Below are 27,862 nucleotides of genomic sequence, written 5' to 3'. Positions count from 1 at the left end.
AGCAAGGAGATCAAGTGCGGGTCCATAAAATGTACAGATAACTTTATTTAATCTTGTCTTTAGGAACGTAGCCAAACAGTCACATGGTGTGACACACAGGAAGTCAAGTGAACCAATGACGAGAACACACCAAGTCACATGACGAGTCACATGACGAGTGACACGACGCATCCAAACTGCGGTGGGATTTCACAACAACAGGAAGTGTTGTCAGCACCCGTGTCTTCATTTCCTGTACCGAACGAGGAGCTTGTCCGATTTCATAGTGGACCAGACGGATGGGTGGAGGTGTCAGCGAGGCCGACCTCGTGACCTCTTTTCAGGCGAGGTCGGCGCCTCTCTCATGTGTCGGGGAGGAGAATAGCTGAGAGAGCGAGAATCTCGCAGGGAATCGGCCGGCAGCCTTCGAGGACGGCGACCACTGGCGAGGAAGCAAAAAGGCCCAACTTCAACTTGCTCATTCGGATATCCCGCCAACCAATACTTTACAAATAGCATGTTTTAACTTCTCACCTCTTGTCTTTGTCGGCGTCAGAGGAAGATGGGGATCGGGGATGCTGAACTTGAGCTTTCCTGTAAAAAAGAAAATCCGTCAATCAATCCTCCGCGTCAAGTGATGTCACACACTTCCAGTTTGCCTGCATACCCTTTTACTGGTTGCGCCTCCGAGTCGGAGCTGTCTGAAGAGGAGGATGAGGAAGATGATGAAGAAGAGGAGGAGGAGGAGGAGGAAGAAGATGAAGATGAGCTGCTGCTTCGGCTTCCTTTCTTGTTCGCTTCTTTCCCGTTGACGCTGCAATTGGCCACCGTGACCTGTCGCGCCGCAGACGGCGATAACTTCACTTGGACGGCTCGTAAAGAGTCGCCGCGGTCCAATTGCCGTTCAGGGCGAGTCGACGAGTCGGAGCCGCTTTGGGAAATCCTATACTGTCGCTTCTGGTCTTCCTGCTGGTTTGTCTTCTGTCTCGCCGGAGGCTGGCTGTCTTTTCCGTTTGGTGATGGCGAAGACGACGAGGATGACGACGAGGAGTCAGAGTCGGATGAAGATGAGGAGGAAGACGAGGATCTAACGGGCTGGCCGGCCACCCGTTGCGCCTGCCTGCCCTTGCCGTCTTGCTTCCTGACAGCTTCCGGGGAAGCCTTTGGCGAGTTAGCGCTACGCTTGCTCGCTGCTGTCGAAGGCGAGTGACTGGTCAGCACCCTGCCTTTTGGAGGCAACGATGAGTGTGCGGGTTGCTTCCTTGCTGGCGAGCGACTGTTTCGCCTCCTCAATGGCGAGCGACTGGTCCGCCTCCTCAATGGCGAGCGACTGGTCCGCCTCCTCAAAGGCGAGCGACTGGTCCGCCTCCCGACGGGCGAGCGACTGGTCCGCCTCCCGACGGGCGAGCGACTGGTCCGCCTCCTCACCGGCGAGCGACTGGTCCGCCTCCCGACCGGCGAGCGACTGGTCCGCCTCCCGACCGGCGAGCGACTGGTCCGCCTCCCGACCGGCGAGCGACTGGTCCGCCTCCCGACCGGCGAGCGACTGGTCCGCCTCCCGACCGGCGAGCGACTGGTCCGCCTCCCGACCGGCGAGCGACTGGTCCGCCTCCCGACCGGCGAGCGACTGGTCCGCCTCCTCACCGGCGAGCGACTGGTCCGCCTCCTCACCGGCGAGCGACTCGTCCGCCCCCTGACCGGCGAGCGACTGGTCCGCCCCCTGACCGGCGAGCGACTGGTCCGCCCCCTGACCGGCGAGCGACTGGTCCGCCCCCTGACCGGCGAGCGACTGATCCGCCCCCTGACCGGCGAGCGACTCGTCCGCCCCCCTACTGGCGAGCGACTCGTTCGCCCCCTGACCGGCGAGCGACTGGTCCGCCCCCTGACCGGCGAGCGACTGGTCCGCCCCCTGACCGGCGAGCGACTGGTCCGCCCCCTGACCGGCGAGCGACTGGTCCGCCCCCTGACCGGCGAGCGACTGGTCCGCCTCCTCACTGGCGAGCGACTGGTCCGCCTCCTCACTGGCGAGCGACTGGTTCGCCGCCTCAACGGTGGCGAGAGACTGTTCCGCCTCCTGACAGGCGAGCGACTGTTACGTCCTCTGTGAGGTGACAAAGGAGGAAAGAAAAGGATGGTTTTCTCATGCCTCAAAGAATGATATCACTGTATGTAAGGCTGCAAGGTACAGCTTTCAAAAATCTTAAAGGGAAAGAAAACTCTCATAAGTCTAAAGTATCTACTTTAGTCAATTGAAATAACACAATTACATTTTTCTGAGTGCAATAGAGGAAAAAAACTTAAATAAAACCAGTATTTTCAGAAAGTGGCCGCCCTTATTGCTGGCTGCAATTTAATTACGGTACAGTTTTAGCCAATCAAATACAAGTACCCTAGATTCCTCGTGACATCATTTATACCAGGGGTCCCCAACCTTATCTGCACCACAGACCGGTGTGATTTGGGTCTTTTTTTTTTTCACGGACCGGTGTCCTGTCAAATTTTGCACCCTGATAAAATTTTGCTCCCAAAGCTTTTGTGGCGGTGAAAAAAGCCCTCTTTTGTATTCAATTGGACTCTCAATGTTATCCAATGGTGCTAAAAAACTATTTACATCATAAACATACATGTGCAACATGGAAATGGCGTAAATTAATGTTTAACAACACGGCGAAGTCGTTAAGTGAGAGGGCTACGTGCAGTTGTGTGCACCTAACATGGCAAACCTAAGTTAATATTTCTTCCTTTAAAACACCTAAGCCTATTTTGGCCGAATTTGCATGCATTTGATGTTGCCTTTATATTTCAAAGAAAAAATTGTTTACAATGGCCAAATTGGGTCCCTTTTTTCGGGACACCTTGAACTTCATGTCTAAACTGTTGTTTTCTTCACTGACCAATTATAATCCACATTTTGGACCCAAAAAGACAAAAAAATCCCAAAATCTTTTTTCAAAATTTGTAAAGTTGACGTCCCATTGACAACCAAACATGCTCGACCAACCGTTTTGAAGCTTGATAATATTTATTCAACTTGTTAGGATAAACATTCAATAGAAAAAAATAAGATTGAATAGTTTTATGTTTGACAATTCAACACAAACAGCAGGTATGGTCATAGGTGTTTTTGGCCTTTACACATACTATGGCCAAAACAGGCTATATAGTATGCAAAATAGTGAGAAAAAAATGTGTATATATCATCTAACACAAAAAGGGTTTGGAAGATATCTCTTTGTGAAGTTAGGTGTTGTACCCATCACCGTATCAAAAGTATATATGTACATGCAATCAAGCTTCTCGCACACACATCTACATAAAAATTGAAGATTATAGTGAAGAAGAAAAAAAAATAACATTGAAAAAAAGTATTTTAAAAAATATTTGACAAGTAGTTCAATTTCTTGGATTTTTCAGGCATGCGACCCAATAAATTTTTTTTTTTTTTTTTTTTTTTTTTTGCGCACTCAATAAAGCTTCTTCTTGAACAGGTCACGGAGCTGCGTCACACACAACGTCACACAGCCTACTCTTTCGCCGTTTGCGCTCTACTGTCACTTCTACTCGCCAAGACGCCGATTCATCAGAGGAAAACAACAACAAATACGACTCATCTTCTTCCTTGAGTTAATGAAATAATGCATTAGCTTGTGCTAAATGTAGTTTTAGATTCATTCTGCACGTTTCAAAGTCGCTCGCTCAAACCAACCGGTGTTGTGCATTTTTCGGCACGACACCGGCCGCTGCTTGCTTCGCATGCCTCCCTTTCAATAGTTGGCGCCTCGCTCGGAAATTTATTAAAAATGATCACATTCGGTTCGTCCTTCCTGACATCACGAAGACTCTTGGGATTAGTATTTTGTGCAGCAGCCTTCGCTTTTGAAAAAGGACAAGAAATGATGACAATATGGAGATGGATACATGGTCCATGCAGCGTTTTAATGTATATTTATGAGTGCAATAAAACTATAAAATTCAAATGACATTATCTCCCGTTTTTCTTGGCCGATTGACTTCAAATAAAAACTGGTGTGGACATCAACTTCCGCACTTTCAAACGAGACCAACCAGCAGCACGTGGGTGATGTAATTACAGCGTGACGAAGCTTCAAAGACGATATGCGTAAACGCGTCGCTGCCGACACGTTCGGTGTTAAAGGGTTAAAGAAAGTTTGTAGTGTGTACTTTGGAATCGCTGCATTCGCGGTCCTTTTTAACGTTAGGCGCATGCCAACTTTGTCAGAACACCGGCAATGTGCGGCAGAAAAATACAGCAAATATAAAATAGCATTTGTTTTTAGCCCCGTCGTGTTAAGTGCAGGGAAAAAATACAACTCACCCGCTGAATCAGTGGGAGGCCTGAGTTTGTTTCGTTGAGACGAGATTGTCCCGAGATGGGACAGTGAGAGAAGCTTGCATCACAAATACAAGATGTTGGAAATTGTAGCACAGTTTTCAGCGCGCTCCTAGCGATGTCAGGATATTCCGAAATGAATTTAATCCAGAACTTCGGTAGAGTTGTTGTCTCAAATGTACGTTTAAGGTCGCCGTGATTTGCGATCTCTACAAGCTGATATTCCTGTTGCACAGACATGCTCGAATCTCTCGGTTTATTCACATACGGGTCACGAATTCACTCCTTCGCGGTTCGTGGGTCTTTAGTGATTGGGAAGTAGCATAAATTTTGTTTTCTTCGAGGTTGTATGCACATCTTCTGGCTCGTCAGGTTCCCTTTTCCACGTAAAAAGTCTATCCGAAGATGTCTGTTATTCAGTCATTCTAGTGTGGGGGCTAATTATTTCCGGGAAGAAATGTGATTGGCGACGAACTACGTCATACGTTATTATCGAGTCCAAGCGCGCATAGATATACAAAACGAGATTTAGTGCTAACAGCCCAATCAATGCATTTCAATGACGACCTCCTATCCTGTAGTTGTATATCTAGAGTAGACAGGGATATTGGTGTGTTAAGCGGCACAGGCCAAAGTCAATTGGCCAGAATGCAGTCGTTAATAAATTATTTATTATTTCTGCGCGGCCCGGTACCATATGCGCCTCGGACCGGTCCGAGGCCCGGTCGTTGGGTACCCCTGATTTATACCCATCATTACACGAGCCTGTACACGTGCTAGTTCCAGACTTAGACTAGACTGCTTAGTTTAGTGCTGGTGCTTTCTGCTCATGCTACTGTAATATTACACGTAGAAAACTAATTTGCCATTCAAATCCGCTTTTACCACTACATTGTTATTCCATCCAAAACATTAGCATAGTCTGAGGTCAGCAGCCCGCAGTCTAGACGGCTTTTTAGCGCTGCCCTGGTGGCTCTCTGGGGCTTTTTCAAAATTGTTTTAAAATGGAAAAAGATGGGGGAGGGAAATAGGACTGAGATCCTCACGATACGATAGGCGATACAAAGCTCACGATAACGATGATCTAACGATACAACGATTATCGATACATTGGTCAGGAAATCATTCTAGGATATTCAACAAATAACTAATAAACAGAAAAACAAGCTTCTACTGTGAATTAGAATGGGTTCAGCACTGGTAGACGTCCAATCTAGGGCCGCAGCTATCGAATATTTTAGTAATCGAATAATGGACTGAAAATTCTATCGATTAATCGAGTAATCGGATAAAACATTTTTTTTTTAGGTAAAGAGCAATTATAAATATAGATGAGAAAACAAGACGTTTCATCTAATTTTGAACCATTTTCAGTCAATCAATGTCTTTATTTTCGATGTACATTGTTGAAAAAATTGGTGGGTAAATTGTTTACCGACCATGGCATTACTGTGCTCAATTGGCCTGCCAACTCTCCTGACCTGAATCCCATAGAGAATCTGTGGGATATTGTGAAGAGGAAGTTGAGAGACACCAGACCCAGCACTGTGGAAGAGTTTAAGGCCGCTATCGAAGCATCCTAGGCCTCCATAACACCTTAGTAGTGCCACAGGGTGATTGCCTCCATGCCACGCCGCATTGAAGCAGAAGTTTCTGCAAAAGGATTCCCGACCAAGTATTGAGTGCTTAGCTGATTAATTAATTCAAGGTTGACTTTTTTGTATCAAAAACACTTTTTTGTGTTGGTCGGATGAAATATGCTACATTTTGAGATAGGGATTTTTGTTTTTTCTTGACTTTTTTGCCATAATCATCAATATTAATCCAATAAAAGGCTTGAACTACTTCAGTTGTGTGTAATGAATCTAAAATATATCAAAGTCTAATGTTTATCAGAACATTACAGAAAATAATGAACTTTATCACAATATGCTAATTTTTTGAGAAGGACTAGTAAAAGGCACATCGCATTATAAGGCGCACTGTCGGCTTTTGAGAAAATTGAAGGCTTTCAGGTGCGCCTTATAGACCCTACTCACGTGACGTCACAGCCACGCCCCCGCGCCATGTTGTCCGTATACTCGTCATGTTAATGCATTAGCGCTTCGTAAATTCCTGAGAGACCCGGAGAGGAGAGCGAGATTGACTGCTGCAATTCGACGAGAAAACTGGGCTCCAAACGACTACCACAGATTATGTAGTAGTCATTTTATATCTGGTAAGATGCATTTAATATATATTTAGAGGGTTTTGGGCTGACAACCACAATTAAGATCATTGCTAGGCTAATCGCCGACAACATACACTCAGACGTTGTGAATGAACTACCTGAAAATATATAATTATAAGGGGATAATGAGACAGTTGTCATACAATTAATTTACAATTTCACTATTGAGGTCAAAAGCCAAAAAATAAATTCAACTAGGGACAATCTGGAGTAGTGCCATCGCACTTCATATTTATTACATATTGTATATGTATGTAGTGAGAGTGCTATCGCTAAACCATATAAACATTAAAAGCCCTAGCTCCATTGACAAATGACATGAAATACATTAGACTTGACAGTGGATGTTAGCAAGAACAAAAGATTTTGAATTGAAAATTTCGTAACTCACTTTCCCGAGCACAAGATAGATTCCTGCCGAATTTTCATGGACGAGGACCTGTTTCACCCAACCAGCAACGAAGTATTTATAAGCCTCCGAGCTCTTCAAGTTTTTCAAACTTTCGTGAGAATAGGCTGATTTTGTGTGGACAAGATAGTTGTAAATATCAGGGTAGCTAGCAGATGTCAGGCAAAGACGGCGAAGACATCGGGTCGAAAAACATCGATTTAGGCATCAAATATGGATCTGGCGAATGGATAAACTGAAGCTTTTCCACATAACGCCATTTATGCAACGCATCCAATGAGTTTACAGCGTCAGATAACACCGGGGCTTCCATGAATTGCTCTATAACTTGCACGACTAATTGAAACCAATGAGAATAAGTCTAAAAAATACGGACAATATGGCGGCCGGATACAGCGACACGTCATTTTGTGACGTAGGTGAGTAGTAGAGGTGTGCAAAATTTCCGATTCTTAGATTATTCGCGATTCGGCCGTGGAAGATTCGAGAACGATTCACAAACATCCAAATTCCGATTATTGAAATATGCCAAGTAAAGCGGAAGTACAACACACTCAGCGCGCCGCGCGGACTTCGGGACGGAACGGAGCGGGAGTAGTTAAACATTATGCTTCTCATTAACCGGCCCCTCGGGTAATGCCAACGCTCAACTCACGGCTCTAGCTCAACTCATGCCACGAGATAAAAAAACACAACAACATACCTGACTGCTGCCGAAAAGCTGCTACAAGTACAGCTAAGCTACATAATGTTGCGGTAGATATCATTTATATAGGACTAGATGGATTATAGACTCGGTAACGGTAGCAGCACATCTGCAAAAAGCTAGATGCGGGCGTTAGTAAACGGCCGCCATCTTAAAGCAGTAAACTTCCCTGCAATGCTGTTGTAGCGAACCTTCCAAGCAAACCTAATTAACTTTTTATCTAAAATACTCCTAAATCGGTAAAATATTGACTTGAATCTATCTTTAAAATAGTTTTAAAACGTTCACATGTCAAAAGTAGACTAAAGGGAAATTATGGAATAACGGGAGCAATTTTAACAACTTTAAAGGTTGATTCACAACATTAAATTAATTGAATGTAGTTTAAAGCTGCTGATACAGAATGGGGACTGGAGTTTTTTTATTTAATGTTATTTTTGTATATTTGTTTACTGCTATATGTTAACTTGATACTGAAATAGTAGTTTGGTTTAGCCTGAGAGTATTTTTGAACAATTTTGGAACTAATGTACAAAACTTTATTTTATTAAAAAAAATAAATAAATAAATAAAATGAGGGGGGTGCATCAATAATCGTTTTATAATCGAATCGGAGCCTCTGAATCGTAATCGTAATCGAATCGTTAGGTGCCCAAAGATTCCCAGCTCTAGTGAGTAGGGTCTATAGTGCGGAAAATCATGAAGGCTGCATTTGTAGCCAATATAGTCATTTTGATAGTAGGCTGATGTAGCTAATATAGGTACATATTGCATGTGTTGGCATGTGTTGCCTTCATTATAAGGCTTATATAAGGCTTTCAATTTTTTGCGGCGCCAACCATTTTTGTTTTTGTGCTCCAATTTTGGCTCTTTCAACAATTTGGGTTGCCGACCCCTGGTATAGTCAAAGCAAGCTGTTGTCTTTCCCTTTAAATCAATGTCAGCCAATGAGTTAACTTCCTACCTGAGCAGAGGGCTGCACCTTCTGGGGCTCCTCGTACCGGACCTGCTGCGCCTGGAGGTCCGTTCCCGCTCTCGTTCCCTAAAGCGGGCCGTAGGGGGACCGGTTCTACCGGAGGAGGGCAGGGGGTCCTGGTATTGCCTGGGTGGGGTGGCTCTGTGGACCAGGGGGGAGCGGGACCTCCCTGTCTGCTTCTCCTGGTTCTTTCTGTCCGGCGGCCGCTTGTCGTAGTCTTCCGTTCGTTTGACGGGTTCTTGCGAGATCTCCACGCGTCCGTTGGCGGTAACGTACCTTTGAACGGCCGCCCCGACGGAAGAGGACTTTTTCTTTTCGCTGGCATCGGGTTGGTCTTCGTCTTCTGAAGAGGAGGATGAGGACGACGACGAAGACGAGGAGGACGAGGAGGAGGAACTGGAAGAGGAGTCGCTGCTGCGCGGTTTTGGTTCTTGCGCCTGCTTCTTTGGAGGACTTCTCCTCCCGCGATCAGGTTTTTGTTGAAGTCCCGTGGCCTCGTCGGACTTTCCGCCGACATCTCCTCGGCTCTTTTCTCGGCGTTGGTCGCAGGGTGGCGAACGAGAATGGAGAGGTGGCCGAGAAGATGAGTCGACTTTCTTTACGGCAAATTTCTGCGGTGCATCTCTTCCGTTTCTCCTCTCGGGTGACGGGGACGAAGAGTCGTGCCGGGTACTGGCGTTCCGTTTCTCAACGATCTTCTCTTCTCCCCTGCCGCGACTGCTCCTGACGTCCGCTTTAGCTGGTGAAGGTGAGGAGGAATCCCGTTCGGGCCTCGTGTCTCGCTTCGCAGCTGTCCTTTCGTCCTCTCGTGGCGCTCTTCTGCTTCGACCCGTCCCAGCGTCCGTCGCGGGAGGCGAAGGCGAAAAGGAGTCGTGTCTGGTTCTCGCGTCCCGTTTCCCGACGTTCCGCTCCTCCGCTCGTCGGTCTCCTCCGCTGCGACCGCTCTTCACGTTCGTTTTGGGAGGGGACGGTGAGCTGGAGTCCGATCTGGTCCTGGCGCCCCTCTTCCCGGCGTTTCTCTCTTCCTCTCTGCTGCGACCTATGCCGGCGCCTGCTTTGGGAGGCGAAGGCGAGGAGGAATCATGTCTGGTCCTGACGTCCCGCTTCCCGGCGTTTCTCTCTTCCTCTTTGTTGCGACCGGTTCTGACGTCCGCTCGTGGAGGTGAAGGAGAAGAGGAGTCGTGTCTCATCCTCTGGGGAGGACACTTCTTTGCTTTTTCCTGCTTTTCCCTACTCCACGAACGTCTCGTCCTTTCTTTTTCTTTTCCACTTTTTGGACTTCTTGATTTTGGAACCCCGCGTTTGTCCATTTCTTTGCTCGTGGACCTCCTCCGGTTCTCTTTCTCCTTTTCCCTCCTCCCCCGTTCTTTCTCTTTGCTGCTCGAACGCCGCCTCTCGCTCGCTCTCTCTTTGTTCCGCTCAGACTCCTTCCTCCGGTCCATCTGCGGAGGTGGGGACGGGGACGAAGAGTCTCGTCTCCTCCTGGAAAGGGAGGCTGTTGTCTTCGCTTTCTCCTTCTAAGAGAAGATGGGGAGAACAGGAAGTCAGTCGACATTTGCAGAGGTAGTTTATTCGTCTTATGGGTCTTACTTTTCAGTCCTATTCAACCACAATAACCTACAACAGGAGTGTCCAAGCTATGGCACACGGCCCAGTTTTTATTGGACTGCAGCAAATTATGAAAATATCATTGAATAGGGCCGCACAAGAAGCTTACATTCACACTACACTCTGTTGCCCTTCTCAGCTTTAACATTAAATGGTAAGGGTGTAACAGTACATGTATTTGTATTGAACCGTTTCGGTACGTGGTGCTCGGTTCGGAACGGAGACGTACCGAACGAGTTCCTGACGTAGTGTAACCCTTACTTTTCGAGGCTGTGAGTCGATCGGGTTACAGTTTCTTTGTGTAGATTACATTTACTCCGTCTTCTCTACTTTAATGAGGACCAACACGGTAGGACAGTATAACCCAGAAACGTCAACGGCGCGACAACGTGGCCGCCGCGAGAACGCAGTGAAACGCGGGCGTTAAAGTCAATCAGCCAATGCACACCAGTCGCAGTGCGGCCACGTGTTAGACGTGTCCCAGAAGCGGCTCAACACGACGCACGCGAAAAGAACGGCAGAGTTTATTATTTGAACGCGAGATGCGACCTTCCTGCGTCAATACAACAACCGGTAGCTAGGATCGGGCAGACCGGAAGTCACTCGTGGAAAAATACGGTGGATCCAGTCAATTTTCAAACTAATATGCAATCGTAACCCACTTTTTGAGTCCATCAGATCTCTTGAGTGGTAGATTGGGGCACAGTTGACTTGTCTTTGTTGATTTACTGCTGTCTTCTATGCTATAATAATAACCAACACGGCCCTGTGTTCAATACAAAACCCTCCGACCACAACAAAACAAGTAGGAACTAATTTTCACATAGGAACTAGTTATACAACATAAAATATACAATTTAAATGAATAATACATCACATTTGTAAAATATAAACACATAAAATATATAATAGGTCATTTAAATAAAATAAATTGAAATGAGCTAAAACACCTGTAATTAAATAATAATAATACACAGATCCTGCTTACACAATTACATTTATTAATTTCTGTGCGGCGCTTTAACTTGAGGAAATCCACCAATAAAGCTTTTGAAAACCGTTCATAAGAAAAAAAAAAAGATTCACTGAGGCATTTCATTCTTCGGTTCCTTCCTTCGGGCAAATCATATCACATTTGTAATTGTCAATGATTGCCAATGACACAGATGATGAGGATGACAATAAATATTTCATTTATTCATTTCATTTGTAAAATACATGTTAAAATCTTTGTCATTGGGATTGCTTTTCTCCTTAGCACGGACTTTTTTCTTCTTTCTTTCAGAAAGAAAGCTGACCAATACGCGGGGTCTGAAAGGCAAATTGTTGTTGGAATATCTTTAAATACCCGCTACTTGAAAGGTGGAAAAGCGCTATATAACACCATTTACCATTTACTTTTTGAGCAGAATTCTAGCTTTGTATAGGCTAATGTTCCTATTGTTGAAAGCACAAAGGTGTGTAATAAACAACTAGCACATTTATATTTTGCATTTTGTTTTCTTACTGTACCGAAAATGAACCGAACCGTGACCTCAAAACCGAGGTACGTACCGAACCGAGATTTTTGTGTACAGTTACACCCCTATTAGATGGAGATAATCACTTAAACAGTGCCTTTCTATTAGCTCAGAGATCAAAACCTGGCATGCTGAAATCAATGTAGGAAACTATGTAGAATTCCAGTATTTTTTTTCACCTCAAAAAAATAACCCGACGTGATGAATCGAGCTATCTTGGTTGTGTTTTTCTTTACCATTATGCTGTTGCTCGACATTTTTTCTTCTTAGCTTGTTTTAGCAATGTAGTTATAAAGATGTAAATATTGTTACAGGTGGTCCCCGAGTTCTGTTCCTACGCTGGCAATGCAAACAATTTCAGCGCAAGTCGGAATTAACCATTTGAATACCCCTAAATCTAAAAAATAACGATCCAAAAAGTCCAAAAGTATTGAATTTTGTTAAATGGTGGAGAATACACTGCCCTCTGGTGGCAGCGTTGGGTCTGGCTGGACTGTTACCTTAAAGCGTAAGTTCAGAATTTTTGACAATATGCTTAATCTTCGAGTTAGCAAGGGTTAAATTAGTAAATGGAGTTGATTTCAACAAATTCTATGCAGTTTGTTAGTTATTTATCAATTTCAGGGCTCCGGAGTGGCTAAGCTAGCGCGAGTCAATGGCCCTTTCCTACCATGCCAATAAGAAAACGATACTAATAGATCTAAAATAGTCCAATAAATTGAAAATGCACATCGTTGCTCAAAATACCCATATGGCCAAAACAATGTCACACTAAACTGCCGTTATTCATTTTAATACTGCGGGACTATTTTTTTAAGAGTGCTTCGGCCACTCGTGCTGCATTCGGGGAAGGTGGGAAATCGGACTTATCCCATTAGGATGGTAACAGTTGCGACCTCAAAGCCTTCCAAGCAGTGTTTTTTAATTTTGGCCATCAAAAGACATGTTAACCTCCAACAAACATGGCTTCTCGTAAGCGATCAAATGTCCAGAGAAGACCTCTAACAACGCCGAAAAATGATAAGCTTCCAGTTCAAAGGCGACCGGCGTGCACGACGACACACACTAGGCTGCCCTTATTTGCGCAGGCGTAGTCTGCTTAAATGCAGGCGTCCCCTGCAGGAGCGTGGAGTTTTGGAACGCACCTTAGACGTAGTGTGGACAGGTATAAAACATTGTCCGAGCCAAGACAAAAAAACATATCCGTTCTAGTGAAGATTTAGCCTGGCAATGGGTGATCAATTTTCACTGCCATTGACAGTGAACTTGCGCAATCGTCCCATTACAAATGTTTTTTTTTTTTTTTTTTTAACATTCATTGTGCAGTTAACGTATGTGAAATAAACTATCAAATTGTGTCTCAGTGTATACTGGGCTGTGTGGAGCACCTGCTTTTTAATTTTTTTGTTTAAATGTTGAAGTGTGAATTACAGTCTTAAATAATCTATTTTGTGCAGAGACATGACCTTCTGGATCCCTTTTATATACGGCAATCTTCATCATTCACAGATGAACCCTCTTAGCCTGGATTAAATGGTATTATATGAATACAATATGGTCATGGTGAGTCAAACCAAGTCTTCCCAAACTGAGCTATTCAAGTTATTTGGTAAAAATTCTTCTTGTATTAATATCGCAATATATTGCAAACCCACAAAAAGTCGCAATGTCTGTTTTTTTCCAATATTGCTCAGCCTAAACAAACATCCAATCCAATTTGATCAGACGATCGCTGCCAGTCAAAATGTATGGGACGTCTATTATCTTCAATGGCAGCCAATGAGTTAATTTACAGACTAACATAACATTAAAACTGTTAAAGGGAACCTCAGACTTAAAGACTTGTAGGCTCTAATAAGCCACAATTGTTCTCTTTTACTGAAGTATGTTATTAGAAACACATACAATATTGCCAAAAATCTATAATATTTAGTACATATTTTGATCTACGGAGGGCGCCATGTCTTATGCACGCAATGGACGCTCGGGGTGATGAGGTAGTTTGTCAATTTCACTAGATGAACACTACCGGTTTTCTGCAATTCCTTCCTCGACGACGAGATGTCCAACACATGCGCACATCGATTAAAAGCGGCGAGTACTTACTACAGTGGTACCTCTACATACGAATTTAATTCGTTCCAGGACCTTGTTTGTAAGTCGAAATGGTCGTATGTCGAGCAGGATTTTCCCATAGGAATACATTATAATTCCATTAATTCGTTCCAAAGCCTAAAAACATACACTAAATTCTTAATAAATACTGCTGGCACTGTTACAAATGGCAATTAAACATAGAAAAACAAATAAGTTATAAATAAATAATTCAGAATAATATAATAATAATAAGAATAATTAATAATTATTCCTGTAAATAATGTAACGAATCGGATTCTAATATGGCGGACACTTTTTACTGTCCCTGAACGCACCGCGAAGCTGACGTCTCAGTGAGATAGGTCTGTGCGGTAGAGATAATACTTTCGTTTTCTTGAGAGCCGTCAACTGCTTAAGACAATGGGCGTTTTGTGTTGGATAAGTTCTTAAATAAATGATAAAAACGTGACGAAGCTGGCGATTTCCTTGGCAATGTTACCACAATAATAATTGTCACCTTAACTTATAAATAGTGGCGAACGGTGGTCGGAAGAGGACCATGGAGCTGTATTGTTGAGCCAGTTCAGGGACGCGCACCCCAAGCTCATATTTTTCTATAACTTGCATCTTCATTTCAAAGGTAAGCATCACTTTTTTCCTTGTTTCTCCAACTGTATCAACTTTTTTTGAAAACTGTGTTGATTTCTCACACAAGAAAATCCACCGTGCGTTCGTTTGCAGTGCTGTCATGTCGTCGTATTTCGAGCAACTCGTCGGATGTAGAAACAAATGGCGGCTCAAATTTTACGTCGGATGTCGAAAAGATCGTGTGTCGAAGTGATCGTATGTAGAGGTACCACTGTATTTGTGTTTTCATTGACGCTTTTATTAGCTTTTCATTGCCTCAAAATACTTTTTGCATGTGTTTCCCTCTCATACTTTTAAGTATTGTGTTTTCTTGCGGTAGCTTTAAAGCAGATTGTTGATCTGTTAACCACATTAGTCACGTAGCGTATTTAAACCACCCTTTTTTGGTATAACTATGTTTAAATATTTTCTTAAGCCATCTTTAGTATGTTCCGTCTGTAATCCGTGTTGTTAAGCATTAATTTACGTCATTTTCCTGTTGCACGTCTGTTTATGATGTTTTGAAGTTTTTTAGCACCGTTGGAAAAACATTGAGAGTCCAAACGAATATAAAAGAGGGCTTTTTTCACCAACACAAAAGCTTTGGGAGCAAAATTTTATAAGGGTGCAAAATTCGACAGAACACCGGTCTGGGGAAAAAAAAAGACCAAAATCACACCGGTCCGTGGTGCAAAAAAGGTTGGGGACCCCTGATCTAAACAAAACAAGCTGAAAGCGCACGGTAGTCAAATTCGCCTCTCGTAGACGTTTCGCCGGTGTAGCACATTTTGGCAGAACACTGATTTCGTCATACTCTCGTCTCATCCGTCTTTCCTGTTCATTTTGCTTTTTGCAGTTCGTTTTGTGAAATATCGCCAGTGCTTTCATGCTCATTAATGTTCCTCTCGTGTTCAAATTGAAAGGGTTGAACAGATGACATGCTTTTGTCGCTAGTCATACTCTGGAAGCCCGGCAACGTAACCATGTGACGTCACCGCCCTGCGACGTCAACAACAATGAAGACCAACTAGTTTAACTAATTTTACAAACTGTATAAAAACATCAAGAATGGTTTTATTATCAAATTATTTGAACTCATAATAATGTGTTTCTTTTAAGAACTACAAGTCTTTCGATCGTCGATCCCTTTAAGAACAATAGGAACGTTGGTTATGTTTTTCTTATTTTTTGAGTGTTGTAAGTAGCAATATGCCAAAGTTACTGTGTAGTCAGTGTAAAAATCGTAAAAAACTGTGGTTCCTCTATACCTGATCACCTCCCCGCCGCCGTGGACTTGGCTCGTCGCGCTCTCGTCTCCTTTCTGGAGATCGAGGCCTGCGTCCGTTGTTCTCGTCCTGTGTCTTGCGCTGACGTGACCGCACCGGCGAGCGACTGTTAACATCCAGAAGAGAGATTCAGATTACGGTTACGCAATATATTGAAGAAATTACTAACTATACAACAATTCTACAGCCATGCCAGCTTTTTCAGTCATATGGATGCTGGCTAAGTGTCACACCTGCGAGACGAACTGGACGAGACGCTTCGCTGCGGTGCCGCCTTTGTGGGACTTTTACTGACTGCTTTCTTTTTCTTCTTTGAAGCCTTCTGCTTCTCGTCCGAGGAACTTTAAGAACAGAACACGTTTACTCAACAATAGAAGAAAGGCATTCATACAGTTATCCTTATCAGAGTCTCACCTGTTGTCATCGTCTTCCGCTGAAGACTCCCTGAAGACATTAGAATGGGAAAGTGAAGCGCAGGAAAGTGGAAATGGGACACACGGATTTCAATTTACATACTGTTTCTTCTTCTTCTTTTTGGATTTTTTCTCTCGGCGAGGAGCCGGTGAGGGACTCTGCGAGCTGCAAGATACAACAACAACAACGTATTGGAAATACTCATATCAACCATTCTTGTACTTGTAAACGGATTTGGAACTAGTGTTGTTTGTACGCCACGGTCACATTAAGTTTAGACCACTCATGGTGTGCCTCCTACTTCCAGAGTTGGTAGAATTGTTCAGAATTGAAACTGAAGTTAAAGACTTTGGTAGTTGCTGAACAAGCTACTGCATTTTGCAGACTATAAAGCGCACTATCAACGAACGAGATTATTTTCGTACATACATACATTTTTTCTTTATCTTTCAACATTGTTATTACTTCTGCCAGGCAATGAAACCTATGGGAGGCAGAGGTTTTGTATTCATTTTCATCTGTCAACTGAAGGATAAATTTGTAATATGAAACAGAAGAGGACTAAATTTAGGATGATGTCAAAAGTGAAAGATGTCAGAAAAGGAATTTCACAATTACTTGACAAAGGATTTGCATATTTAACTCAAATTTGCAGAGTATGTGATTTGATGAGAAAAGGGCAAAGGTCAGCTGTTTAGGTGGAATTCTGCTCAGATTAGGTATGGTTTTATTATTTCATTTGTTTTTAAATGATTAGGTTTAGATTAATTACTACTAAACTACTTTAAGCTAATACTAAACTGAAATTATAAATTCTTTTGTCAATAAATAAAAGTTCTCTGTTCTACTATAAGTAACTCTGTAAACTGCAATATTTGCCATTTGATTCCGAGTCGGAAGGCTCCAACAATATAGGTTTGAAAAAAAAAAATAAGGCACAGTCAGAAATAATACATAAAGCGCATTCAATTTTTGGGAAAAATAGAGCCTTTATAGCCCAAAAATTACAGTCTGTGTTGTTAAGACTATAGTTGTTATCAGATGCCTATTTATCCTGTTGTTCTCCATTTTATTTTTACTACAATGATTGTTATTAGTTTCTGATATAATATAAAATTCTGCTGAAAAATGCAACATAAATTCCCCCGTCATTCACACGCTCAATAAAAACAGATTTGTAGTTGTTACAATTCAGCACTGTTAAGGAATTGCAAACCATTTTTACAAACGCTTGATAAATATGTCACTTCAAACATGATTGGGTTTGATTTCGCCTCACCTGGCTCTCTTCTTGTTCTTCTTTTTCTTTTTGCGACTCCGTTTTTTTGGCGGGGACTCCGACTCGTCAGAGTCCTCCACCAACCTGCGTGAGAGCACCTTTGTAAGTCACTGGAAGGATCCTCCTCAGGGTTTCCCCTACATTCAAAACATTGTGGTGCACCCCCACACCAAAATAAAAGCCGCCACGCCTTACAAAAAAGATGTTTTTGTTGTTGTTGTTTAAGGCCGTTTCAAACTAGCAGCTGCCTAGTGTGAAGGGCTCAGTGGCAACCTATTTATTGTGTATAGCAATGTCCGTAACTACGCGCGGCCCCCTGAAGAGATGACCAGTGGCATAGAAGGAAGCGAGAAGGAGAACGGTCGAGCTAGCGAGAGATAGTGGTCGCACGTTGCAGCAGCATGCTGTTATTTTGTTATTGTCTTTCTTTTTTATTGTTGCCACAATAAAGTGAGTAAGCCAATACAGACTCCTCTCTTTCCCCCCATCCAGGGCATTACAGTATTTAGGATCTGACTTTTCAGCAAAAGTGAGCGGCAGTCTTGGACGAAACTGACGGATATATGCAATCACGGCGGACGAAACCTTGATAAATTAGCTATTTTTCCCCCAAGTTTCGAGAACTCTGGGACACTAGAAAAATGGCTCTCATACCTCTCCTTGCTAAGCTAAATGGTACGTCGATGTGCGTATGCGTGGAAATGTAGTTCACAAACAACAACAAAATGACTATTCACCTTCTCACCGAAACTAGTAAAACTCTTTACACGACAATTGTAATTTCCCCCTACTCCTTGAAATGGGTCCATTACAAGGGCGTAAATTGGGTCTCAATATTGAAAGGGACGATATAACAGCATAACCTGCATGTACACTTTTTACTGGGGATGGGACATAATAAGACCAAACAGATTTGGTGAACGGGGTCAGGGCTACATTTCTTTGAACCTAATTAATTGACAGGCTAAATGATCAATGCAAAAATAAATTTGTATTTACTTGTACTAACTTTCACACTGCAAATTTATAATGTCTTAATCTGATATATATATTTTTTTAATCTAGTCAAATAATTTTCTCCATCTTGTTTTGAGTGTTAAAGACTAGTTAACAGATTAATGGGTCAGATTAATCAATTTACTTTAGGTAATTATTACCTTTTGTTCTTATTAGGCCTATACATCCAAATGTTGGCAATTTTTCAGCAAAATCAAGAAAAAAAATGCTTTCAAATAATGTTTTGAACAATATCAATTCTTGAAATAGGAACATTTCTGACGATTTTTTTTTTTAAGGATTAAATATACTCACTTTCTGCTTAAAATAAATGTGTTAAGAAAACAGCAAGCTGAAAATAATCTTATTTCAATAAATCTGAGTAAAATTTACTTGAAGCACTGGCAGATAATTTCACTTATTTCTGGTAGATTTACAATGAAAACAAGGGGATTTATCTAGTCATCAGCCAATCAAACGTGCGTTTAAGGAAAAATATGGTGTCAGCGCAAGTCTGAACATAATGAAAGTAATTCACTTAATAATGGTAGGGTCAATTCTATCCTTACAAAATATGTGAAGACAATCTAAATAACCTCTAACAGAACTCATAATATAATGCAAATAAGCTTGCTTAAAAGTTGGTGGGGACAATTTGAGCATCCTGAAAAGTTCCTAGTGTTATGTCCAGGGGTGCACATAAGTGGTCCGCATGCGCGCATGCGTACTGGACGTAGACAAATGCGCTGGCCCTCAACGGCTTCCATGCGCTTTTGCGTACCGATGGCTGACCACTGTATTTGCGGCGGACACGAGAAAATAACTTCTCAAAATTTTGAAGAGGCAGGCCACACTGAGTAATTACTTTAGTGATGGGACGAAATGAGCCGAGGTTCCAAAGCTTGTGTCGAGTAATGGGAGGGGGGTTTCCACGAAGCTTGTAGCGAGGCGCGCTTCATTTCGGCAAAACCCGGAAATGACGACGTGGGAAGCCTCGCCGGCGGCCGGCTGAATCTCGTGAGTGCTTTGGAAGTGATCCAACGTTTGGTGCACATTGCAAAAACAGGACAGACTACGGTATAAATTGGTTGCAAAACGCAATGGCGATCGCCTGTTATCTCACATTTTGTGGATTTCGGGCTCCTGTACTTGTTACATCTGTGCGCAACAGTGCAACCAGTGCAATCTTTTTTCGAGCCTTGTCCTTTGCTTGCGATGGAACCTGCGCGAAAAGAGCGATCCTCCCCTGTATGGGAACATTTTGATTTGATTGCTTTCAATAAGGTAAGGGAGAAAAACTACTTTAATATAAATGTGAGTGTGTGTGTGTACCTATCTGAACCAAACATCAACAGAATGAACAATCCATTAGTGTACTGGGAGGCACAAAAGAATACCTACCCAAATTTATATAAACTGGCACTCACATTTCTCTGCACCCCAGCTTCATCTGTGCCTTGTGAAAGAATATTTTCTAAAGCTGGTGAAATATTTTCCAAAAAAAAGAAACTGTTTAAAGCCAGCCACTGTGGGAAAGCTATTATTTCTAAATAAAAATGAATAACAAATTACCCTTAGCACTTGTTGTATTTTGTTCACATACTAAATTACTAACACAAGCACATTCATATCTTTGTCTTAAGCAAATAGCCATTAAATTCTTAACAATGTTGACCTCTTGGGCTTCTAGACCACTTGATGGCGCCATAGGGTAAATGAAGCACCGTGAAGCTTTGCTACATGTGCAAACCAATTGGCTGCAAAGCTTCATTGCTTCATGAGGCTTCATTTGGCCATCACTAAATTACTTCCGTGTTCCCCCACCCCCGTCAAAAGACAGACGGACGACAGAGACGTCACCGGAGCTACCGAAAAAAAGGACTTTTGCTGAAAAGTGGCTACAGGAGGTACCATGGCTAGAAGCAAATGATGCTCGCACGGAAATGCGGTACAAAATGTGCTGTGAGAATCCCAATGTCGCCAATAAGAGCAGCGCATTTTATGTAGGGTCAAAGAATTTCAGCCATCCAAACTTTGAAAAGCACGAAAAAAAACAGCATGTGGCAATTAAGCAAACTATCGATGTCAAACAGGACCCCACTCGCCCTATGGACAAGTGGCGGAATAAAGCTAATGAACAGCGACATGCACTGACAAACGTGTTTTTGCTCGCATTTTACAAAGCTAAACATGCACGTTCAATGAGGTCTTATGAGGAGGATATCCCACTTTTAAAAAGGCTTGGAGTTAATGTGGGAGCCGCATAGTGCCCTTTATTTTGAATTGGTGCTTCTTATTTCATTACATTTCACTTCAAAGTAATGGCAATTTTGTTGTGCCAGTTGATGTTAATCAAGCATTAATTGTTAATATAATTAATTAAAGTTAATTGGCTCTAAGTAAAGCTTGTCATAAATTTATCGCATCAGGCGGGTCGGCTCTCAAGCTCAATGAGGACCAAGTCACATCTCCAGGTCCTCCTCTGAGAACCTGGGCAAAAAAATTATGTGCACCCCTGGTTATGTCCCTAATGTCCCTATGCAAACCGACTCCATTGATTAGTTAACAGAAGGGCTATTATTGTTGTGGTAATGTAGTATGTATTAGGGCCAAATAAGAGGAAAAAGAAGGACTACGAGATGTAAGTTGTAGGGCTGCAGCTATCGAATATTTTAAGAATCGATTGAAAATTCTATCGATTAATCGAGTCATCGATAAAGCATTTTTTTAGGTAAAGAGCAATTATAAATATACAGTGGGGAGAACAAGTATTTGATACTATATCAAATACTTGTTCTCCCCACTGTACATGAGAAAACAAGACATTTCATCTAATATCGAACCATTTTCAGTCAATCAATGTCTTTATTTTCGATGTATATTGTTGAAAACAGCCAAAAATTACATCTCAGATGTGACTAGAATAAAAGGACTAATTCACTGCTTTTACTTAAATAACTTCTAGATATTATAAAATTTATATATATATATATCTTACCTACCTAAAAATTACACTTGATAACACACATCACTTAAAAGTGAGGTGTTTTTCCCATGTGCTTCGATAGAATTTCTATTTGTGTCAAGCTATTTTTAAGTTCTAGTTAAGTTTTAAGTTAGTCTAAACTCTAAGTCCTGATAGGATTTTGAGTTTTTGCAATGTTCAAAATAAATGTATGTATGATACCTGCTGTATTGGAGCATATTAGGGACCAGTGCTACTTGGTGTTTTATCCACCAAATGACTACTGAGCTAAAATTGACAGTTAGCTTTATCATGTTTTATTTTACACCCTCATCACTCCACATCGCTATGTTTTCACAGATTAAATAAAGCCTGTATGCAAGACACGTTAGTCACGCATCGACAGTGGTCATAATTAATAGAAAACTAGCCCTCTGCAGGGCTAACGTTACATGAGCGAGTGACAGTAACTTTAATCTTATTTATTAGCGCTATGTAGTCTACTGCTTTAAGATGGCGGCTGTTTATTAACGCCGCCCTGTCTGTCATTTCACATTTAGTTCTACTTACATATAATATGTATGAGACGCTACCTGCTACCACCGTAGCATCATGCGGGCGTAGTTTTTAGCAATGTCGGCGTAGTTTGTAGTGGCTCTCGGCTGCAGTAAGGTATTTATTTTTTTAATGCTTCTTCCTCTAAGCACGTGACGTCAGCGCGTTGTCCCGCATTAAAAGTACTCCGGGCAAAACGTGATGCTTAAAGCTGGCAAAATTAAACGATTCCTCGAGGTGAATAAAATTACTCGGATGAGTTTTTTAACTCGAGTTAGTCGAGTATTTGTTTCAGCTCTAGTAAATTATAATATTGCTACGAGAAAAAAAGTCGGATTATAACGTAGGGTAAAGTAGCTGTAATCAGCTATGCATTTTACGTACATGAACCGTAGCTGAGAGCTACGACATTAGCCTGGCTAATGTAATATTTCAAATAGGTCTTTGTTATGGTTCTTTTTGGGAAAATGTGAAAAAAAAATCTCATTTGTTATGCTATGCGCAATTTTGACATGGCATGACATGGTGAGGCTGTCCGGCTCCGATGCAGCCCACCACCACATCTTCAAAAAATCCTAGGGGAAACCCTGCTCCTGTCATGAACATGATGAAGATTTTGTCCTCACGTGTATTTCTGCTGCTGCTGCTGCTTTTCCCTCTCCAGACGCTCCTGCTCGCGCTTCTCCTTCTCCTTCTCTTTGCGGTCGGCATGGAAGGACGAGCCGTCCACGTAGTCGCTGGAGATTCCGAAGGCGGCTCGGAGGCGGTCGTTCTTCTGCTGGTTGGCTGCCGCCAGGGCGTGAGTTTCTGTGACGCTGTGCAGACACGCAAATGTTCGTGAAAAATGACTGAGAAAAGGAACTCCAATTACCGTGCAGAATAGATAGAATAATATCTGTCCACATGTTAAATTGAACTCATTACAGATAATATACTATCTGATCACATGTTAAATTGAACTCATTGCCCACCAATGACAGCGAAAGACGTACAATTCATTTTGACTGAGAAGGACGAATGTATGGAAAGCTTAGTCTGGGTTTCTACTAGGGCTGCAGCTGAATCCATCAGTTAATTAATTTGAATAATCGAGTAATCGGATTAGGAACATTTAATACCTTGCAGAATAAATTTTAGGAGATGTAAAACAAAGTCTTGCTGAGATTGCACTTTCAAAAGAACATTAAATGTGAATACAAAATAAAGTGTTTTTTCAAACTATGCAGAATTGCACTTTCATTTCAAAAGAGCAATATATGCATTTAAAAATAAATTGAAATACCTGTGCTTAGCCTCAAACGGTATGAAAAAATAACAAATTAGGCTCGAAGTAAAACATAAGAACAATTAGCTAACTTGTCTGCTAGCTTAAAGGCTATAAAATGCTAACTTTTTTTTTTTGACATTGGCACCTGGCAAGTTTTTTAACATTCAGGTTTACATAATTTTAATACCTCGAACATTTAGTTTAATGCTTTTTAAGAACTGAATTTTGACAAAATCCATTTCATGACTTGTAATGCTTTTTAATGACCCGCATAAACCCGGTTAGTAACATTTGCTTACCTGGCTTTGTCACCAGCAGCGGGAGGAGGCGGCTGATGCTTTTCCTGCAGCATCATTCGAAAGCTGTTCACCTTCTCTGTGATCTCCTCTACGGAGTATCTAAAGCAACCAAAGGAGAGAGGTGTTCAACCAAGCACATATGCTACAAGACAACTTCTGTAGGAATTGGGAATTTCCAAAGTGTGAATGACACCATTCTGCTTTCGCCACTTGTAAAAGTAAAAAAAAAAAATATATGCGTATATTCGTTTATACAGTGGTATGAAAAGGTATCTGAACCTTTGGGAATTTCTCACATTTCTGCATAAAATCCCCATCAAATGTGATCTTATCTTTGTCAAAATCACACAGATGAGAAAAACTGCTTTCACTAAAACCATCTAAACATTTATAGGTTTTCATATTTTTATGAGGATACTATGCAAACAATGACAGAAGGGGGATAATAAATAAGTGAACCATCACATTTAATATTTTGTGCCCCCCCCCCCCCCCCCCTTTGGCAGAAATAACTTCAACCAGATGCTTCCTGTAGCTGCAGATCAGTCTGGCACACCGATCAGGACTAATCTGTGCCCATTCATCTCTACAAAGCTGCTGTAGCTCTGTCTGGCATGAATCCGCTGTCTTTAGGTCATGCCACAGCATCTCAACGGGGTTCAAGTTTGGACTTTGACTTGGGCACTCCAGAACGTGTATTTTCTTCTTCTGAAACCAGTCTGAAGTTGATTTACTGTGTTTTGGATCATTGTCTTGTTGCAGCATCCATCCTTTTTTTGCTTCAACTGGCTGACAGACGGCCTCAGGTTTTCCTGCAAAACATCCTGATAAATTTTTGAATTCATTCTTTCATTAATTACTGCAAGTTGTCCAGGCCCTGAGGTAGCAACACAGCCCCAAATCATGATGCTCCCGCACCCATGCTTCCCGGTGGGAATGAAGTGTTGATCTTGTTGAGCTTTTCCATTTTTCTTCCACACATGATGTTGTGTGTTACTCCCAAACAATTCAACTTTGGTTTTATTAGTCCACAAAACATTTTTTGCCAAAACTTCTGTGGAGTGTCCAATTGCCTTTTTGCGAACATTAAATGAGCAACAATGTTTTTTTTAGAAAGCAGTGGCTTCCTCTGTGGAGTCCTCCCACGAACACCATTTTTGGCCATAGTTTACATATAGTTGATGTGTGCAAAGAGATATTGGACTGTGCCAGTGATTTCGGTAAGTTTTTAGCAGGCACTCTAGAGGTTTTTTTACCCGAGTATTCTGCGCTGAACTCTTGACGTCATCTTTGGTGGACGGCCACTCCTTGGGAGAGAAGCAACAGTGCCAAACTCTCTCCATTTGTAGACAACTTCTCTGACTGTCGATTGATGAACATCCAGCCTTTTAGAAAGGGTTTTGTATCCTTTCCCAGCTTTATACAAATCAATAACCCTTTATCGCAGGTGTTCAGACAGCTCTTTTGACTGAGACATGATGCATATCAGACAATGCTTCTCATCAAGACAATTCTGTGTGTGTTTTATAGTGGACAGGGCAGCTTTAAACCACTCATCAGTGATTGGGCACACACCTGACTTAAATTGTTTAGTAAAAATGGGTTTCAATTGCTCTTTAAGTCTCCTTAGGCAGAGGGTTCACTTACTTATTCCCCCCCCCTTTTGTCATTGTTTGCATGCTATCCTCATTAAATATGAATACCTATAAATGTTTGGGTGGTTTTAGTTAAAGCAGACACTGTTATTTTATCTGTGCGATTTTGACAAAGATCAGATCTCATTTGATTGTGATTTTATGCAGAAATGTGACAAATTCCAAAAGGTTCAGGTACTTTTTCAAACCACTGTAAATCAGGGATGTCTCGATAAGGTTTTGTTTTTACTTTGGAAAAATTGGGACTTAGAATATAATGTAAGTGAGTCACCTGCTTTCAAATTATATTCATATTTACAGTTAGGAGCGTCAAAGAAGAGGAATTGGACAATTTAGGTAAACGTTTTCAAGACATTAAAGAACAAACAATTCTTTGAATAATGGTAGGATATTTTCCAATATTACGTCTGCTATATGATTAAAGAGCCTTCCATCGATTTAATATATGTACAGATTTATAACCGTTTTGTTTACATTTGAATGAAATGCATTCTTTTGAACAAAATGGCCTATCATAGAGAGGACAACATTGCTCAATGTTTTCTATCAGTTTGATTGGATCGTTGCTTAACCAATCGATGAATCGGTTCACGTCCTTGTATCATTACACCTCTCGTAAAACTTATCTCAATCGATTAATTGACAAATTATCATTGCAACCCTAGCGCTAGTTTTGCATGAGCGTAAATTAAACCGCTAACATATTGACTGCATTTATCACCGACTGTCAGTGAGTTAACCCAGTAGGGCGTCACTATCTCTCACCCCTGCTCCTCCATCATGTCCTGAAACTTGGCACACTCGACCTCCAGCTGCCGTTTCCTCTGGTGCTCCAGGATGTCGGCATTAGGTTGGCGGTTGAGTTGACTCTCCAACCGCTCGCGGTCCTTCTCATCACGCTCGCCGCCGCGGTCGTCACGCGGCCGCTTGGCTCGCAGCGTGGACAGGTTACGCTGCACGTAGCCATTGGTACCGCTTCCCCGAGGAGTGGTCAGGCCGATGCCATTGTACATGGCGGCTCTGAGGAAGGAAAAACTTTTGCTTATTTCAGTTTTGGATTGGATGGGAAAGTAAAACATGAGGAAATCTACTGGTTTAACCAAGCGCAATTACAAAACACATTAGAGATTTATATTAAGCGTGTGTGCCTTAAAGGGGCGTGGCCTAGTGACTATAAGTGTAAATTACAAAAAAATCTGTGAAATTATTTTCAACCACTGATTCGTTTCTGATTATAGCTATCTAAAAAAATATGATCAGGAACCCACAAATCGTGATGCGAATCAATATACACTGAAAAAATCTGCAGAGGTATTTCATAAAGCTTTGCCATTTTCAGAAGCGTGAGTGTAAGCAAGTGGTAAGACGAGTTTTTCAAATTGATCACTCGTCTATTTTTTACATTCACGTATGTGTGAGACACGTCCATAACCCGACAGAGTAAAATCTAATTTTAAAAAAATCAATTTTTGATTCAAATGAGTATTACGAGAAGGCGCTTTCGGCACGTGCACGAAAAGGCCATTCAACGATATCAAATATTCCTTGGAAAAATGACTGAGAATAACAGGAGAATGCGTGTTCATTAACAAAATGTTTGGAAAATATTATTGGGACGAAAAAAAGAGGAGACAATGCGTCATTTGGAGAGTGTCACCACGGACTCGAACAACAGAACAGGCCTATTTTAGCGGCTAGCAGCTGAGCTAACGCGCCTGCTACGTACCACACTTTTCTCCCGGAGCGGAGAGAAATCTCGCCGCTAGTAAGAGGGAAATATCTTCGTCTTGTCTTTATCTGTAGATAGGGCTATTCCTGCTTCTCTGGGTTAAAAAAACGACCGAAGAAGTGAAATTCGTTAGCTCAATTAGCAAGTCCAATCTCGAACGAAAGAGGGACGAAGCTAAACCACGTGACATCTACGTCACAAAGACGCGCTGGAGTAGTTTGCACTTTGCAAGGGGAAAATAGAAGATGCGTTCATGGTCCAATGGATATTCGTCAATCTTCTCTGGTTCGGATTTGAAACTACCGCTTAGCAACGGTAATATTAATTAGACTGCCATAAACATAAATGCACATATGAACACTTCTATTGTATTATAATTATTTATTTACTATTTAAATGTCCACTGTGGGGCTGTCGTGAATCTAAATCAATTTTGTGAATATGCATGAGGCGGTGAAGTTCCGGTCCGAGACTCCCAATTTGACCAAATTTCAAAATTGTCCTATATGCATGTGTGATATATCTTTGGAAAGCTTAAAATCTCAATTTTCTGGGGGAAGATTTTTTTTTTTTTTAACGGGAGGGCATTTTCAAAAAAAAAATTTTTTTTTCAACAGCGAAACCCTATCTGGAGGTGAGCGCACGTGAGAGCAGAATTAAAGACGCCATGACTTTAACGAGATATTATCGTATACTTACCTTGTTTCGATCCAAAAACTCCATGTACCACGTATCACTGAGTGTCAAGACACAGCTGTGAACGGCCACAGCTGGATTTGGGGGGGATTTTATGGGTGAAACATGGTAATATAACAAGGGTCGCGATGCAGAAATCGCAGACATCAAAGAGGGGTCGAGATGTTCTTTTTCATATATTTACCCTTTAAAAATTTTTTTTTCAATTTTTCTTTGTT

The 27,862-nt window shown here is 42.0% G+C and overlaps 1 protein-coding gene across 1 annotated transcript; it reads right to left on the bottom strand.

Moving 5' to 3' along the window:
* Window positions 1-25: 25 nt before the first annotated feature.
* On the bottom strand, window positions 26-27,168 carry srrm2 (serine/arginine repetitive matrix 2). The gene is made up of 13 exons (XM_057860928.1): window positions 26,946-27,168; window positions 25,985-26,239; window positions 23,565-23,663; window positions 22,625-22,813; window positions 17,483-17,566; window positions 16,306-16,368; window positions 16,204-16,233; window positions 16,023-16,130; window positions 15,772-15,895; window positions 8,640-10,168; window positions 647-2,080; window positions 514-573; window positions 26-421 (listed from the first exon to the last, which is right to left on the bottom strand). Exons 2-13 carry the CDS (start codon window positions 26,230-26,232, stop codon window positions 292-294), a joined length of 4,098 nt encoding a protein of 1,365 aa, XP_057716911.1. The 5' UTR covers window positions 26,233-26,239; window positions 26,946-27,168; the 3' UTR covers window positions 26-291.
* Between the last annotated feature and the right edge of the window lie 694 nt (window positions 27,169-27,862).

This window comes from Corythoichthys intestinalis, chromosome 16 (genome assembly GCF_030265065.1).
Source record: "Corythoichthys intestinalis isolate RoL2023-P3 chromosome 16, ASM3026506v1, whole genome shotgun sequence".
Classification (NCBI taxonomy): Eukaryota; Metazoa; Chordata; class Actinopteri; order Syngnathiformes; family Syngnathidae; genus Corythoichthys; species Corythoichthys intestinalis.
This window is presented reverse-complemented; position numbering and strand designations above follow the sequence as displayed.

Bases quoted from the DNA above. Each gene is read 5' to 3' on its own strand.
- srrm2 (XM_057860928.1), bottom strand. From the start codon at position 26,232: ATGTACAATGGCATCGGCCTGACCACTCCTCGGGGAAGCGGTACCAAT. The intron at 22,814-23,564 runs GTAAGCAAATGT...GTGTCTGCACAG, and splicing joins GCTGCTGGTGACAAAGCCAG to CGTCACAGAAACTCACGCCC. The intron at 16,369-17,482 runs GTGAGGCGAAAT...TGTATCTTGCAG, and splicing joins AAGAACAAGAAGAGAGCCAG to CTCGCAGAGTCCCTCACCGG.